We start from the raw sequence: 18,889 nt of genomic DNA on the forward strand, positions 1-18,889 counted from the left end.
CAGAATGGGATCTGGTAAACTGCCTTGCTGAAGAGAAATGGCGGCACCTTAGAGGGTCAGCAGCCCATCTGAGCACCAAAAGGTCAAATGAGAGATAAGGTGCCCTCCAGGAAAGCGATCTTTCAATCACATCCAACCCTGTCCTGATCCCACTGGAAACAGAAGATGCAGCCAATTCTCCCACCCTTCTCCCAGATCTAGAATTCAGTTATATCCATCCTCTCAATAGCTCAGTGAGATTAACAGGCCATTGCCCCTAATTATCTTAGCAAACAGTTTATTGTGTTTGAAGACTTGCAGCTGTTAAGTGCATAAGCCATCCTTACTCAATGCCATAAAGCAGAGAGTAACTTTCTGATGCAGTGCAATTTGGAGTAAGAAAATATAAGTGTCAGAAGTACAGGAGGTGGAGATTACAATCAGCAAAGTTCATATATAAATGTGTGATTCATTCAAAGCAGTCCTGGGGGCCTATTTTAACATTGAATTTAAAATAAACGCATTAGTGCCTCTAAAACAGTTCCCACAGGAAAGTAGTATAATTGTGTTCAGTGTTTCAACGGGAATCTAAGTCGATTCAAATTATCATCTGGTGTTATATTGCACCATTTGAAACGTCTTGGGTCAAGAAGACACAAAAAGTTAATACCAACCTGTTTACGGTATTACTTATTCATTGATTTTTTGTATTTATATAGGTCAGGGATATTAATGTTAGAATTAAAACATTGTTTCACTTTAGAAATCCAGGCATGGGGTAATCACTCTCTTGCCATGGTTAAGTGCAGCAAAAATCTCTCTTTAAGCTGCTCCAGTCAGAATTGCAACATTTTATCGCTTTCCATTCCTTAAATATTTAGGAGTGAAATGCTAAATTGCGTCTTGTTATCTTGTCTGGAGGGAAGTGAAAGTTCTCTATAATTATTTAGTGCAGTATTATACAAGCAGCTGAGAGAGACCTTCATCCCACTTCTTCGGGCTGCACTGAAGTCCAATTTTCAGAGACGAACAGATAATGTGCTGCCACATTGCATAACTGAATTCCGACCTGGATTCTCCGACCATGTCCCTTGCAGCTGCAATTGAGAACGGAGGATTTGGTGCGCCAGCCAAAACTCCATTCACTTTCAGCAGGAATGGAGAATCGCAGCCGGATGGGAAGACAGGAGCAGGCCAAAAGGCCCTTCGAGCCTGTTCCATCTTTAACATCATGGCTGTATGGTGGTCTCAATTCCACTTTCCTGCCTGCTTCCCCCCGACACACACACACACACACAAAATACCTTAACTCACTTACCAAACACAAATCTCTCTACCTCTGCCTCGGACTTGAGAGGAAGATGGTAAGTTGTAATGGCAAGCGACAGGAAGATCAGGGTCATGCACGAGGACTGAATGAAGATATTCTAGTTTCTATGTTGTGCAAAGCAGTTATCCAGTCTCTATTTAGTCCTCCCAATTAGAAAGTGTAGATGTACACAGGATTCTGGGTGTCCTTGTCCATAGGCCACTGAAGGCTAACATGTGGGTGCAGCAAGCTATTACGAAGGCTAATGAAATTTAAGCCTTTAATCACAACAATATTTGCGTACAGTAGTAGTGAGATCTTGCTTCATTGTACAGCAGCTTGGTTAGTTCGCACCTGGAGCACTGTGTGCAGTTTTGGTCCCCTTACCTCAAAAGGATATTATTGCCACCGAGGGAGTGCAATGAATGTTCACTATATTTATTCCGGTGATGGTGGGACATAAAAATAAATTGGGGAAAGTGGGCCTGTATTCTCTGGAGTTCTGAAGAATGAGAGAACTCATTGAAACCTACAAAATACTGAAACGAATAGAGAGGGCAGATGCAGAGGAGGTATTTCCCTTTGTTGGGGAGTCTAGAACTAGGGGGCACAATTTCAAAATAAGGGAGATGTCACTTAAGACTGAGATGAGCAGAAATCTCTTTAGAGTTTTGTGAATCTTTGTAGTTCCTTATCCTAAAGAGAAGTGGAACTAATTGGAGTATGTTTAAGGTAGAGATTGATAGATTTCTGATTAACAATAATGTCAAAGATTATGGGGAGTGTGTGTAAAAAAGGCATAGTGTCCAATCAGCCATAATCTTATTGAATGACAGAGCAGGCTGGATGGGCTGAATGGCCTACTCCTGTTTCCATGTTCCACAGCTGAGGACCCTGACAAGCACTGGGGAGGAAGCCTCAGCTCAAGAAAAGGGCAGACATATCAGAAGCGCTGTTTTGGAAGGTAGCACCATTGGAACTATGGGACAGAAGCTGAGGAGCTGAGAGAATGTGATGTGGTCCTTACAGGAAATGGAGTGTGAGGAGCTGTGCACAAGGTAGCTGTGGGTTAGTAATGAATATTGGGAGACAGTCTATCACCACAAAAGGGGACAGAGTGGTCAAAAGGAAGGGAAATGTCAAGCGACGGACCATGTGAAGGTGAGAGAGGGATGGAAATTGGAAGCAAAAGACATTTTTGCAGTTCCAGGCGAGAGCGTGAAGCGGCACTGACGTAACGGAAAAATGTAGGTGGGGGACTAAAACAAGGAATGTCCGAAATAACCCACAAAAACACAGGTGTAAATTGGATCTCTGTGAGTACCCCATAACCACACCTTTTATTTGGTGGAAGTGAGACAAAAGGAAACATTGAGTGAAAGAACAAGTTAAGGCATACGGAAGATAGTGGTGGATGGGGTTTGGTTAGGTCTCTGAAGCAGAGAACTGGTCACAGGCATATGGGCTGGATAACCTCCTTCATCGTTGTGATTCCTATGAACCTAGGACAGGTAGCCGACAAATAAAATGCACCTTATACAACACCCTGCATTGTTGAACCTCGAAGATTCAACCCATTGCACCAAATTATTTTGGCACTTCAGATGCACACTGCATGGAGTTTTTATTTTAATAATCAACTGGTACTGAATGCTGGCACCAGAAAAAACAGGGGGCACAGGGGCTCCCTTGAACATCTCCAGGCAAAAGTGGTGCCTCTCTATATTCAAATTCACCAAGAAGTAACAGGCATGGAAACTGCTTATTGCTTTTGTTTATAGCCCATCTTTTCTCGCTTCCTCTTTAATCTTTTGTTACAATTTTATACACAGATTGGAAGAAACATGACTACGACCCAAAGTGTATCCTCCGTTGCTTCTAAGCCTGATTAATTTGATGGTCGAGTCATCTCACTATCACTCCCATTTTCTCACATTCTTACATGGAACTCTCCTAGGTTATTGGGTTCGCAAGAATCAGGCAATAAGTATGGAGAATAAATGTACTTGTTACCAGGCCGTGCTGTGGAAATTCAAAAGCAGATGGCTTAAATTCACACCAGCAATACAGCACAGCGAGAACTTGCTTCAGACTCTCAAATGGATGGCTATCTCTATGTTGTGGTCTAGTACACCATACTGTCAGGGGCCATTTCACCTGAATTGGTTAATGAAGTGCCTGTTCAACCATCCCTGCCCCCACCCATGTACCCCTGAATCAGCAACGGCCTGAAACGTCTTTATAAGCCTTTCAACGATAGACTAAGAGATGATATACACTACAGCCGCAATAATTCCAGATGCTTGCTTGATAAGATAGAAAGTTCAAGGAAACAACAAATGAGTTCACAATATTTGATCTCTACAGGAACCAAAACAGATCAAAAAACTGAAATCATGAACAATCAAACTTGCACTTTAGCACTTCCACTTCTGACAATATCAGGTAATCATCTGCATGCATTCTTTTTGTGGGAATGGAGAGTGGGGAGATTTTATTAGTAGGTCATTTACTGTATGAGTTTTATCTCAAGATTGAGTTGAAGTATAAAGACATTCAGTAGTTTAGCCTGTAGGAAGTGGTCCAATGATCCGTCATTTAAATCAGAAGGAAACCATGGGCACATTTCATTTCATATTTTCCTGTAAACCATTTTAAGTGGGGTTAATTATTAGATCATGCTCTCTCAAGACACAGTTTCAGTTCATAAGCAATGCCATTTGCTTTTTGGAATTGTCTATAAGTAGAAGGTGCTACAGAACATTCCAACTGTAACAGGCTCACATGTCAAAATGTAGACACCCAGCCTGCTGAAGGAAAAGTTAGTTCAACGGTCGATTAAATCTGGAATAAGCTGGAAATTGCTACCCATTGTATATATCGTGTGGGTTTATTTTCTTGTGACCTCTCTGGGCCTTGTCTCCTTACCCTGAAGAAATGCCTTTTTCACACTACTGGTGAACTCGATAGTCACAGCTGTGTAGTCTGCAGGAGCAGCTCACAGTGGCTGCGAGCTGGGTCAGTGGACCTCACACCTTGGCTGTCACAGACATCTGCCGGCTTATTACCTTGCCAGACTCTCCTTGTGATCGAAGTATGTTAAGTTCCCCCCCCCCCCCCCCCCCCTCACACGCACCCCAAAAAGTCAAAAGAAGCAAGTCTTTTACGTGGATCAACACAGCACTCCTGAGGTGCCGAGCAAACTGCAGGTGACCTTTGTATTGAATGTGTCATGCCCATGACCAAAAGGGGTCTAATGCAGTGTTCTTGTTAATTCTCTAATGAGGTAGGTTACCAACGGAGAAGCTTTGACCTTGCACTTCAGACCGCGAGCTGGCAAGTCATGGACTCCGAACCATCTCGAAACAGCACAGAAGAAAGAATTACCATGGAAACTGAACACCACTGGAGTTGACAGGTTCAAAGAGGTGTTGAGCTGGTCATTCAGAGTTTTGCCTCAGGGAGGGTGTAAAACCCTATGGTAAAATACTATGGTAAAAAAAAAAATGTTTTTCACTAGTATAAATGAATTGGGTTTTTTTTCTCTAGTAATATTTTTTTAAATGACAAAAGCCTTAAACATGAAAAATCTTCTGTACAAATCATGGAAAACGTTATTCGATCTGGGAAGAGGTCACATTTGGGTTTCAAAGGCCTGGTTCAAATGAAATTCATGTTCAATACTCCTGAAATACCATAGTTTAATATTTATGAGATTAAAAATGAAACACGAAGAAAAACAAGCTCGACTGTTTTTCGTTTGGAAGCTTTGAATAAAATTTCTATCAACATTTACCAATGTTTGTTATATTTACAGTATTAACCTGATATTCAATGTAAAATTCTTAAAACTCAAAAATGATTCGATACCCTAGAATGCTTTAAATATTTGTATCATGCACAATTAAGCCAATCACACTTCCTTGGCCAATTTGCATTAATCAAATTGAATGAATAAGAATATTAAGGTAAATTAAATGATCATGTACTCCTAGCAGACAGCCCTTCTTGATGGGAGTGAGTGATCAGGGTTCAAATTCCAATGTTGTAGCCCCACATTGCTGTCTGAATGAGAGGAAGGTTCTCCACTGGCAACATGAGATCACAGAATTTATTGTGTAGTGCAGACCAAATAAAACTATATTTTATTCAACAGGATGATTTGCAATAAATAGCATTTCAAGTAGAGACACAAAGAAACTTATGCCATCGTTTTTACATTCTCAAAAGGAACTCAATTTTAATACTTTTAATATAAAAACCAACATAAAATTATGAATTTCTCCAGATTCAAATTATATTTTACACATTTATATTTTAACTCAAACGTTATATATTCAGAATATGAAAACTATTGGAGTTGAGGTAAAAAAATTATAAAGTTGGATCTGTCTGATTAGAAAAGGAAAAACATGTCTACTTTTAAAATTCCAGCAAAAGTTCCCCACACACATTTCCTGGGCTGGTAGTTACACGTACACTTTTAAGCCATTGGCAATTCATGAGCTGCTGCGTACCTTCCTGTCACGTGATGATAGATCTGAAGAAAATCAAATAGAATTCAATATATTTAGAAACAGCAGATTCTCAGGTCTACACATTTTGAAAAAAATTCTCAGTATTTAGAAGCAATTACCAAAACAAATTTATGCAAGTATAACTTAGGAGGAACAACAAAGGTTTGCTTTTGGAATTCTAACCTGTCTTTCAATGTCAGAAAGTAAAGTGCTAGCACCCAGTCGGAACAATTCTGGCTTTAGCCAGTTGTTGCCCAGCTCTTCTTTGATTAGTGACAACCAGGTCAATGCATCCTTCGCACTGCGGATACCACCTGCTGGCTTAAACCCAACCTGCAAAAAGAGAATACAATGTTTATGGAGCTTCATCTTCAGTCTTCATCTAACTTTTTTTTTGAAATAATTTTTATTCAAATTTTCAACAACAAATTTTATCACAACAGAGAAAAACAGTAACCCCTCCCCTCCAATACAAAAAAAATAAATTAACAAGAAAAAGAAATAAGCATAAAACCATGAGAACAAACCCCCATAACAAACCCGTAGCCCCCCCCCCCCCCCGGGTTGCTGCTGAAGTTTCTTTTTTAATAAATGTTTTGATTGGGTTTTTGAACAAGGTATAATTACTGTTATGTACACAGAATAAGAAACATATATATATATATATATATATACACATATTTAGAGGAGAAGGGCACACCCCAACATTAAAAAAAAAAAATATGAAATAGAATAACTGGTGGGGTATTGTGCACCAGCTCGACAGCGGCAGCTCTGTAAATCTGGCAAAATTACCCACACCACGTAAGTAGGCGACTGCCTGCGGGGGGGGGGGGGGGGGGGGGGGGGGGGGGGGGGGGGCATTTGGGTGCCGGGGAGAAAATCACAGTGTGCGATATTTGGCTGTGCTGTGTGTTGTTGTCGTCCGCCCCTCCCGGACGGGTCTCGCTGCCGTCCCACGCTCGCCCCCGCTTCTGCCGCCACTCCCGTCCTCCATCTCCATTTTCCTCGTTCCCCGCTCCTGGAGGTGTCATGCACGTTTTGGCATCCCGTGCCCTTCCTCCGGCTCCCGCTTCCCTGCCCCCGCCCCACCCCGCCGGCCCTTCTCTTCCCCCCTCCACGGTGCGCCTCCCTCTCCCCAGGTTTAGCTGTCTTTCCCCCCCCCCACCCCCGTGGTTCGCCCCTCCCTCCTCGGGGTTAGCCACCCCCCCCCCCCCCCCCCCCCCCCCCCCCCCCCCAGTCCATCTCTCCCCTCCATGCCCCGGCTGTCTTCATCTAACTTAACCTGGAAAGTTATGATTGTTGGCAATTGTCGGCTAGACTCTAACTCTTGGGCACAATGAATCAACTTACATTTTACCAATAAAACATATCACTGAGTTGCATCCGACTGTCAGAATACAACTGATGTGAAGTTTTCAAGAAAAGATTTGTCAATGTAAATTGAAACACGTTTAAAAAATCTTTCAGTTTTAGGCAGGTGAAAGATAACTACACTTATTTAAAGCTTACACCTTTCTTTCTGAATAAAATTGGATGCTATAAAAGGAGATTGTTCAAAATACTGATTGTTGAATCAATCAGCTTTTGTAACCAGTTTAATAGTCTTTGTGCTGCTGTGCCCTTACTCTAACTGTTTACCAGCAATGCCTATTTATATAAGATGATTATTATAATGTGAAAGTATTGCGTTGAACTATACATCTTCCTCTCATGATCTAGACCATTCCAACACCATCACATCCAGGATTGATACAGGAAATATCTATATCTATTGTAAAGTAACTTCTACATGACTAGCTGACTAAAAATTGAATATCTATTGCAACTGACTCCATCGCCTTCCAGCCAGATAAATGACAATGAATCTGCTATGAAGCTTGGTCAGGCAGTCAGAATTCACTGCTGCAGTTCCCTTAGCCTGAAGAAAGTGAAAATGGCAGCACTGAGGCCAAATGCAAAAGATTGTTAATGAAGAATTATCCAAGAGTTAGCAGAGCAAATATGAAATGTCACAATTTTAATTTAAACTCTATGCTGTTGCAGGAAGTATGTATTAGATATGCAAACCATTTGACTAATAGAATAGCGTGGGTTGGATTAATTAATCACAATTGATTTGAATCTCACAAAAATTTTCAAGCGGCTCAATGCAACAATGCACTAGGCAGCTAAAATTTCAACAGTAGCACATAACAAGGAGCCCGAAATACAAGTACAAAAAGCAAGCACTGAACACTGTGCTGGTTGGCGTTACTGGTCATTAAAATAAAAAAATAGAATTGGCCCTTTTGTTATTATTCCAATATCTACAAAATTAATAACTATTATACAAACGGAAGGAAACCACAAGAGTTCCGCAAAGAAATATGTAATTATTAAATATTTTTGCAGCAATAGCATCTGGAAAAAGGTGTATTTTTAAAAGAAACGCAAAGTTAAAAAATGTTACTACATTAATAGCTGAAGACACAAGCACATTTAACATGCAATTGGCAATGTATGCACAAATTACACAGGTTTTGCAAAGTGTTTTCTTTCCTGGAGTTTCCCCTCAAACTTATTTGCATCGCAGTGAACAGAAAATCTGCCACAAACCAATGCTAGTGGGCAGTATTTGAAGAATGCAGCTGAAAAAAAGTGGTCAAGGGGGAGAGGATAGTAGACAGGGCCCATGAGTTGATCTCAATCGGAAAGCAGTTAACCAGCTCCGCCAGACACAGGGGACCTTCTACAAATATGGAGAAAAGGCCAGTCACCTCTGGTCCACCAGCTGAGGAAGCAGGCGGCCGCACATTACACAGATTAGGGACAAGGGGAAACGGGTGGTCACAACTCCAGAGGAGATCAATGGAGCCTTTGCAACCTTCTACCGGGGACTGTACACAAGCGAGCCCCCGGAGGAGGACTCTGGGATGAAGCAGTTCCTGTATGGGCCGATCTTCCGAGTTATGGGGGAGGAAAAAGAGTAGGGACTGGAAGCATTATTGGGTTTAGAGGTGGTCATGCAGTGCATCAACTCCATGCAATCCGGGAAGGTGCCAGAATCTGATGGGCTCCCAGTGGACTTCTACAAAAGGTTTGCAGCAGTGCTGGTCCCACACCTGCTGGAGATGTTCAATGAGTCTTTGTCGAGGGGGTCTTGCCGCTGGCTCAGGCTTCAATCTCACGGATTCCGATGAAAGACAAAGATATAGAAAAACATATAGACCTCTCTCCTCCTGAACACTCACCCAAAGTTCTTGCAAACGTTCTGGCAAGACAACTAGAGAGCGACTTGCCAGAACTGATTGCGGAAGTTCAAACCGGGTTTGTCAAAGGCTGACAGCTGACGGCTGGTGGTGGTGGTCTGGCACTGCCAAACCTACTACACTACTACTGGGCAGCAAACGTGGAAAGAGTGCGGGGTTGTCTGGGGGAGCCAGAGTCAGAATGGGTGCAGATAGAAGAAGCTTCTTGTGTACGGGCTGGTCACTGCCCCACTTCCATTCTCCTTGGCCAAACACTTGGTGATAGTGTCACTAAAAGCCTGGAATCAAGCTGAGAGGCATGACTGTCTCAACTCCCATTTGTAATAACCATTGATTTATCATACCGGAATGAACGGCACATACAAGACTTAGAGAAGGGAAGATGGGGAGTTGAGGGCCAGGGACATGCATGTGGATGGCAGAGTGACAACCTTGGAGGAACTGACAGAGAAGTTCCAACTCCCGAAAGGTAACTAGCTCCAATACCATACCATTAGTAATTTTGCACCCAAAAAATACAGCTTAGTTTTTCTTTCTAAATAGCTTCCTCATGGGCCCACAAACAGGCTCAGTTAGCAGAAATTCCCAATGACTGTAATTCATCCTGGTGGCATAGTCAGTTCTGTGGATGAGTCCTACTTCCAGCTCAATTTTGTATTGTAAACTAGTACAACAAAAATCACGGAAACTCGATCAGCGCTGAAATATTTGCGTTTAAAATTCTGTAATCATTGGAGTGAGTTGCATTGAAAATAAACAACGCAATGGAGCAGAAATTCAAGCACTATCTTTAGAGAAGTGACAGGTAAGCAAATCTACACAGCAAAACAATGAAGAGCCTGCAATCTTTTTAACTAAGAAAACATTGGGGGCTCCTGGAAAGGTGATCACTTATTTGCATGTTTAAAACAATTTACTGCGTTCTTCGGAATGGATTGGATATGGGGCTGCACAATTTGACATTTCCTGGCAAAAGCAGCGCGAAGCATGGAGTATGTACAGCCCCACACGAGTAAAGTGTACAAGCTCCAAGCAAGCAATTGCATTACTAATTGTATACAAATTTGACTTGTGTTGTTCTGTTGCTCTGTAACACCATAGCTGAATTTTTGGTAGAACTGCACTTTCATCCTGCAACTTTACAAGCTGTTTTTGGTCCAATCAACTTCCAAGCTCATCTAAAAGGGGTCCTTGATCTTTCAATGAAACCAGAATAGAAAACTATTTTTCTGCATCTTTCACACAGGTCTGAATACCCGTGTCTGGAGATATCAATCCATTCTTTCAATCCAAGCAAATCGTTGCCAACTGTGATTTTTAGGAAAATGCAGATCTTCACTGCTTTCGTTCATTGCAATCTGCTTATACTTTTAGGCAAACAAATTATTCTTCTAAAAACAAATTTGAAAAATCACTTGGAATCATGCTGAACAATCGTGAATATTAGAAATTCCCCTCCAAAATATTTCCCAATTGTGGTGTACCTTGTAACCGATCCTACAGTAGTAGTCTCTGATGGCCCGCACCATCACTAGGGCAACGGGGAACGTTGCATTCACCCCTTCTTTTCCTGTAGAGGTTTTAATAAAATCAGAACCTAAAAAAAAAGATTAGCAACATTTAAAATGGTGTGAATAAAAATAGAAAGCCACCATCTTATCACTCAGATGTAAACCATTGAACAAAAGCGGAAATTCTCGGCTACAGAAATGGTTTCCCCACAGCAATGAAAAAATGTGCAGTTAAATAATACTTCAATAAGGTCACATGTGATAAAGATTGCTAATTTTCTACAAGAATTCTACAGGAGACTGCCGAAAAAAGAAACCCAAGAAAACTGTAAAAGAAAAACGAACAGCAATGTAGAAATAGCAAGCATATCAAGTAGGAATGTAGTGAATATAAACTAGGAGTAAAAGTTCACGTGCAGATAATCTCAAAAGCCAAAGACTAAAAGGAGGAAGAAGAAAGAATTAAGGGATATCATCATGGTCAGTTGGTAGCAACTCTTAAGTAAGTCAAAGGTTTGTGTTCAAGCCAACTATGATTGGAGCAAACAATCCAAGTATCACAGAATCCCGACAGTGCAAAAGGAGGCTATTCGGTCCATCGAGTCTGCACAGACCCTCTGAAAAAGCGCCCTATCCAGGCCCACTCCCCCACCTAACCTGTACATCCCTGGACACTAAGTGGCAATTTAGCATGGCCAATCCACCTAACCTGCACATCTTTAGACTGTGGGAGGAAACCGGAGCACACGGTGGAAACCCACTTAGACACGGGGAAAACGTGCACACGAACAGTCACCCAAGGCCAAAATTGAACTCGGGTTCACGGCGCTGTGAGGCAGCAGTGCTAATCACTGTGCCACAATGCTGCCCAGTGCAACAGTAACACATTTGCTCAGTACTATGCTGGAGGTACATCATTCATATGAGAGGTTAAATTAAGGCCCTGACTGCCATGTCTAACTAAGAATTTCCAAACTAATGTTGCAATGTCAGATTGAGGTTCCAATTGTAAAATAGCAAAAGTAATCAAGATGAAAGGATATTTCTTTGGTTGTGGTGAAGCGGAGCTGAGAGCCAGTCGGTCGTTCAACTAACCCCACCATAAAATGGATTGAATAGTCACTTGCTGTGGGATATTGTGGTGTGTAAATTCACTGCAATATTCATCTACAGAGCTTTTTTTAAAAAAAAAAAATTTTGAATACCCAATTCATTTTTTTCCAATTAAGGGGCAATTTAGCGTGACCAATCCACCTAACCTCCACATCTTTTGGGTTGTGGGGGCGAAACCCACACAAACACAGTGAGAATGTGCAAACTCCAGCTGGGATTGAACCTGGGACCTCAGTGCCCTAAGGCCGCAGTTCTAAACCACTGCGCCACCATGCTGCCCTCTTCATCTACAGAGCTGACTGCACTTGCACAACTGGACACACTGACAAATAACAAGTTGTTTCTTTTATGCAGACAGGACACTACATTTCATGGCAATGGAGCACTGCAGTGTGACTGATTTATATCAGTCCCAAATTAAGCTACTCTTCAGAGGTAGCTCATAGGATTGAAGGACAGCTAACGTGGTTCCACGTTTCAACAAAGCTGGTAGATATAAACCAGTGAATTGCAGACCAGTGAGTCTCCCATCAATGGCAGGGAAATTATTGGAGAAAAGTCTGAAGGTGAGAATTTATCTCCAATTGGAGAGGCAAAGTTTGATCAGAGATAATCGGCATGGCTTTGTCAGAGGAAGGTTATGTCCAACAACTTTGAATGAATTTTTCGAGGACGTGATCGGGTGTGTAGAGGAGGGTGGAGTTGTCATAGTTTATATGGATTTCAGCATTTCAGCAAAGCCTTTGACAACATCCCACATGGGAAACTGATAAAGGTAAAAACACATGGGATCCAGGGGAACTTGACAAATTTGATCCAAAACTAGCTTAGTGGTAGTAGACAGAGGGTGGTGGTAGAAGGTTGTTTGTGTGACTGGAGGCCGGTGTCCAGTGGTGTACCACAGAGATCAGTGTTGGGTCCCTTATTGTTCGTGATATAAATTAAAAAAGCAATCTAAATGAGAATGCGGGTGGCGGGGGGAAATGATAAGTTTGTGGATGACGCAAAGATTTGTAAGGTGGTTAGTGAGGAAGGTGGTCTTAGGTTGCAGGAAGACTTGGACGGGTTGGTCAGATGGGCACATCAGTGGCAGATGGTATTTAACCCTGAAAAGTGTGAGGCGATGCACTTTGGAAAGAGTACAAAGACAAGGGAGCACTCATGAATGGCAGGACTCTAGGATCTCAGGAACAAAGGGATTTTGAGGTGCTGGTCCACAGATCCCTGACGGCAGGAGGACAGGTTAATTTTTTGGGTATATAGGATAGTTAAGAAGGCATACAGGATACGCGTGGCACAGATTATAAGAGCAGGGAGGTTATTTCATGTTAGAGCTGCACAATACTTTGGTTAGACCACGGTTGGAGAACTGTGAGCAGTTCTGTGCTCTTCATTGTAGGAACGATGAGATTGCACTGGAAAAGGTGGAGGAGATTCACCAGGATGTTACCTGGGATGGAGCATTTGAGCAACGGAGAAAGGCTGGATAGGCTTGGGTTGTTTTCTTTAAGCAGAGAAGGCTGAGGCAGGACCCGATTGAGGTGCATAAGATTGAGGGGTATGGACAGGGTGGATAGGAAGCAGCTGTTCACCTTAGTTAAAGGGTCAATAATGAGAGGGCATAATTTTACAGTGAGGGGCAGGAAGTGGAGCGGGTTTGAGGAAATTATCTTTTCTCCCAGAGGGTGGTGGGAATCTGGAATGCACTGTCTGGGAGGGTAGTAGAGTATACCTCGCAACCTTCAAACAAAAGGTACATAAGAAAATCAGAACATAAGAACTAGGAGCAGGAGTAGGTGATCTGGCCCCTCGAACCTGCTCCGCCATTCAATGAGATCATGGCTGATCTTTTGTGGATTCAGCTCCACTTTCTGGCCTGAACACCATAACCCTTAATCTCTTTATTCTTCAAAAAACTATCTATCTTTACCTTAAAAACATTGAATGAAGGAGCCTCAACTGCTTCACTGGGCAAGGAATTCCATAGATTCACAACCCTTTGGGTGAAGAAGTTCCTCCTAAACTCAGTCCTAAATCTACTTCCCCTTATTTTGAGGCTATGCCCCCTAGTTCTGCTTTCACCCACTAGTGGAAACAACCTGCCCGCATCTATCATCTATCATACATGGACGAGCACTTGAAACGTCATAACATTCAAGGCTATGGGCCAAGTGCGGGAAAGTGGGATTAGTGTGGATTTAGTGTAGTTTTGTTAGTGCAGAGATGATGGACCAAAGGGCCTCTTCTATTTGTATGCTGACTAAAATAAACAAAGATGAAGGATAAGTACTACTGTCAAAAGGTTTATTTAAAATATAAACAAATGGGATCCTGGAACGGTAACAGAGCAGAGTCTCTCAAACTATTAGCACTGTGGAATCGTTTCAACCTGAGCAAAACAAAGTTCCGGGAAAATCCACACACGCCATTTCTGGAGACATAATATTTTGAGAAATTATATTTCAGGCAAGCCGTTTTGGACAATGTCCTAAAACAGCCCTTTCCAAGTTCCAAGTGCAATATGCTATTGGATCCCCCACTAGAGAGTGAAACTCATTTACTCAGCATGCAGAAATGAGCGCAAAGTGACAGTTTTTAGTGCAAGAAACCCGAGGTCACAAGAAGCCATCTGTTCAAAAGGGAGCATATGTCAGTGTGTGGAAGGTAAGAATTCAGCTGGTGTTGAGGGCTTGTGTTCCCAAGCAGTCGCCACACCAGTGGATGCGGTCCACCAGACTGTCCCTCCATAGGAGGGAGGGAGGTCACACTGGCTGCCAACTCAAGCTTTAAATATTTGGGCACGATCTCTACGGAATAATGCTGTCAAAGTAAAATGATTGGGGCTTGGCCACAAATTAACTTGATGAGATTCTAACCAGATGCTACAAAGAGCTTTTTATTTCGATATACTTGTGTGGACAATAGGAGCAAGTGACACAAGCAGGAAATCAAGATCACATGAAAACTACTGCCAGTGAAAAATTCTTAAAGAGACAATATCTGTGATCATCTCCCTTTTGATAACAGTCTAAACCTTTGTACAGTGCTGGACGAACAAATGATTTCCAGGACCTTGTAATTAAAGTCTAATACATGTACACCACCTTACAATAGTTAAATACAAATTAGTACACAAAAGAATAGTAACGCTGTGTGGGTCACTCTAATAAATTCCAGAACCTAAAAGAAGAAGAACTAAGAGTAAGAAACTCTTGAATACCTCCGGTACAAAAGATAGAGAAGGGTTACTTGTATGACTCTGCCTTGAGCTGATGCTACGAGGGAAATTTTAGAAGTCTCTCAGGTGAGATGAAATCTCATCCACTGTCAGCGAGCAACAAAAAACCATGGACAAGCCCAGGATTTTCTTCAATGCCTGTTGTGGCTGAAACTCCTTCCCACTGGCACATACTTATGAAATTTAAACTTAGAAGTATACGTTAAGTATGTGGACTGTGGGGCAGCATGGTGGCGCAGTGTTTAGCACTGCTGCCTACGGCGCTGAGGACCCGGGTTTGATCCCGGCGCTAGGTCACTGTGTGGAGTTTGCACATTTGCCCCAACAAGACAAAAATGTGCAGGTTAGGTAGATTGGCTACTAAATTGCCCCTAATTGGAAAAAAAGTAGGTGGGTACTCTAACTTTATTTTTTTGTAAAGTATGTGGACTGAATGTCTTGACTACACCTTGATCTGTAGTGATCAATATACCCGAATAGTGGTTTCCCCCCACGCCTGTCGACTTAGGCACTGTTTCAGAGCAACGCATGCAAAGTAGAAAAGCAAAATGTCAAGCAGTCAAGATCAAATCCTTCCATACTATTAGTCTAGGTAGGAGAGACATATGCAAATGAGAGGAATCCTTTTAAGATGCACTGAAAAACATACACAATCTAAAATAGCAATTTTGCACCCCCAATTATAAGCAATAATACAATTGCTTGCATTTCATTTCCATCTCTTACAGAATCCAAATGTAATATTTCAAAACATAAATGAAAATTCCTGTTAAAATAAGATTCTTTTGTCGGGCTTTTCAATTGAAAAATATAGGATCACTTTTTATGTTGCTTCTGTAGACTTTATTCTTCATTTTTTACACAGGCAAATTCATCTTTTAGAGTCTATAATCAGGTTTTTTTTCCCTTTTGACATTTAATAATCAGCTTTTGATGAAAAAGATAGATAACATTCTTATTCTCCATACTACACAATGTGTCTTAATTACATCCACTGCTAAATTCATTTGCTTCAATTCTCCAAGGGCTTTTGATGCAATTCTGCACCTCATCACTAAACAGGACAAGATTAACATTTTTCAGTTCATTAAAGAAATGTTCTATGTGTTATTTCCTTTGTACTCATCTTTCTTAATTATCGCGTAATGGCTAATGCTTTTTAAATACATTTTCTAGAATTAAAGCACTATTCATTTGCAAACTAAAAGACTATGTGAAGAGTGATATAAAATTACTGACTCCAAAGATTAATGTATCAAATTATTACTCTAATTTTAAAATTCTAAGTCACAGATGATTTAATGAGGAAAGACCAGACTATAAGGATCTATTATTTGGGGGGGAAAAAAAAAGTGTTAAATTAATTTTCAAAGTAGATCAGTATGCAATTAGTTATAATCAGCTTTATCTCCAATTATAATAAAAGACAGAAATTATATTTCAGTTCTTTGAGGATTAGCTTTGTGTTTCATAACTGATGACCAAAACACGTGGTTCGGCTTTCATATTACTGGAAAGAACAAGTTTCCGCAAATGAGAACTATCCCGTTTAACAGTACTGGGGGATGTGGAAGCAGTGTGTGTGTGTGTGTGTGTGTGTGTGTGTGTGTGTGTGCATGCGTGCGGAGGGATGGAGGAAGAAGAGACTTATTCAAAAGAGCAAAGAAGAATCTCGATGTCACACGGTTTTAATGGTTTACAAGATAATGCAGGATGCAATTAAGACCAACTAGCTAACTGATTCAACTCTAGGCTAGATGGTTAGAAATCCAAAATTGAGATTACTACACTCTGGTAAACAATCATGCTGCCTCCGTCATATCAAACTTTGCAAATGTAGGCTTTTGGTCTGCACAGCGTGCATAGCAAGTTTTATGAACAAGATCTGAGCAGCCCTTCCCGTCCATGAAATTTAAATTATTATAATTTAATAATATAAATTATTAAATTAGAGAGTACACTCCCTCCAATCCACTCAAATTCAACTGAATGGTTCGAATCCATGACGCACAATAAGGTTGAGGCTATGTCATTCTTATTCCCTGATGCCAGAGCTTTGGAATGAAATCGCAAAAGTCCCAAAGAAAGAACAATTTGGAGTCTTGGCCTGCAAAACGTGTTGGCAGGAATAGGAATCCAGAATAGAAAAAAAAAATGATGAAAATCCAAAATAAGCTCAGAAAATGCTGAAAACATCCAGGTCAACATCTCCAAAGAGAAAACATGGATTAAAAACTTTTAGGGAGTGTACCCTTTGCCTACAGTTTCAAATCTTACTCAGCTGTTTGTTTGCTTTTCGGTTCTGAAAAAGAGGCACACCCGAAATACAAACCTATATTTTCTATTTGCAGATAATGCCTGACCTATTGTGAACACGCTTTTATTAGAATGATGCACCCTGGCTATAGAAGATGTTGCACCATGGGAAAATGTAAAATAGCCATTCAGTTGAGTATCTTCATCTTCTCAGTTGAGGGACCTAATGTTAGTTTGACATGAGAATGCAATTAGAGTGTTCCAAATGCCTCAACTGAACAACGCAGAAAGAATACATCAATGTCTGTGCAAACCACAATAAGATACTGATGTTGTCTGGCTAAAAGCAAAGCGTGTTAGTGCACAAGTGCTAAACGTATCCATCTTTGCAATGCGGTAGAAACTAAGCACATCATAATGATTTTGGAAGAAAAATCTTAAATGAGAAAGATCTGTGAGCCCTCTGTCTTCATTCTGATGGCAGCATTAAACATTCAGTGTGTGGCGAAGACATTTACTCAGGTGTGAATTATACAGTAAATGGCGCAACTCTTAGGAGCATTGACATAGAGGGAACTGGGCATTCAGGTCCGTAGTTCCATGAAAGTGGCAATGCAGGTGGATAAGTTGGTCAAGAAGGCACACAGCACGCTTACCCTCATCGGCTGGGATATTCAGTACACGAGTTGGCAGGTCACGTTACACTTATATGAAACTTGAGTCAGGCCACATTTAGAATATTGTGAGCGTGTCTGGTACCACACTACCTGAGTACATGGATGCTTTGGTGAGAATGAAAAGGAGGTTTACCAGGATGATGCCTGGTCTGGAGGGTGTTAATAATGAGGAGAGGTTGACTAAACTCGGACTGTTTTTGTTAGAAAGACTGAGGGGAGACCTGATTGAGGTGTACAAAATTACAAGAGATATAGACAGGGTGAATAATCACATGCTTTTCCCCAGGAAGGCTGACTCAATTACAAGAGGGCACAGGGGTAAAATTTAAGGGATTTGTGGGGGGTGGTAGGTGCCTGGAACACGTCGTCAGTGGAGGTGGTGGAGGCAGGCACGATAGCAAATTTAAGATGTATCTTGATAAGACACATGAATGGGCAGGGAATGGAGGAATACAGATTGTTTGGGGAATAAGAAGTAGGTCTAAGTAACGAATCTGGATCAACGCAGGCTTAGTGGGCCGAAGGGTTTTTTCCTGTGCTGTAATGTTCTTTGTTCTATGTAGAAGGATGAAGGTTTCACTCCAGCTCACCCACAATCACATTAAATGAGTTCTACTTGCATTTTAATTAATTATTGTACGAAGTTACATATCGCGAGCAAGCACGTACCAATGCAAAAGTGATTTTTCCTAAAAGTTGAATTGTAATGTACTCTTCAGAGCTATTAAGTCAATTTTAAGGAAATTTAGGAAAAGCAATTCTTCTCAAGCAAGGCCAATTATAATATGATTTTTCCTCCACAGCGGTTTTATCTTCTGTTCAATTTGTTTGCTTGCCACACAAAAAAATTAAAGCCCATTTGTTCATCTGCACAGGATGTGTTCGACGGTCAGAAATGGCTGCAGACATACATGACAAGAGTGTAATAAAGTGAAACTAAATTACTGGATGAAAATTTTAAAAAACAATTTAAAAAACACAAATTGTACAGTTTTAGCACTGAACAGGTTTTACTGGCGGGGTTGTGGCTTGGGATGG

The 18,889-nt window shown here is 41.3% G+C and overlaps 1 protein-coding gene across 2 annotated transcripts in view; it reads right to left on the reverse strand.

Moving 5' to 3' along the window:
- Window positions 1-5,410: 5,410 nt before the first annotated feature.
- dera (deoxyribose-phosphate aldolase (putative)) overlaps window positions 5,411-18,889 on the reverse strand; it is a 45,872-nt gene continuing 32,393 nt past the window's right edge. For both annotated transcript variants that reach the window (XM_038811130.1, XM_038811129.1), the window contains 3 exons: window positions 10,541-10,653; window positions 5,989-6,138; window positions 5,411-5,828 (listed from right to left, as the gene is read on the reverse strand). In XM_038811130.1, the coding sequence (XP_038667058.1) occupies window positions 5,772-5,828; window positions 5,989-6,138; window positions 10,541-10,653 (320 nt within the window). In that variant the 3' untranslated portion in view covers window positions 5,411-5,771. The remainder of the gene's footprint in view (window positions 5,829-5,988; window positions 6,139-10,540; window positions 10,654-18,889) is intronic.

This window comes from Scyliorhinus canicula, chromosome 11, assembly GCF_902713615.1.
Source record: "Scyliorhinus canicula chromosome 11, sScyCan1.1, whole genome shotgun sequence".
NCBI lineage: Eukaryota > Metazoa > Chordata > Chondrichthyes > Carcharhiniformes > Scyliorhinidae > Scyliorhinus > Scyliorhinus canicula.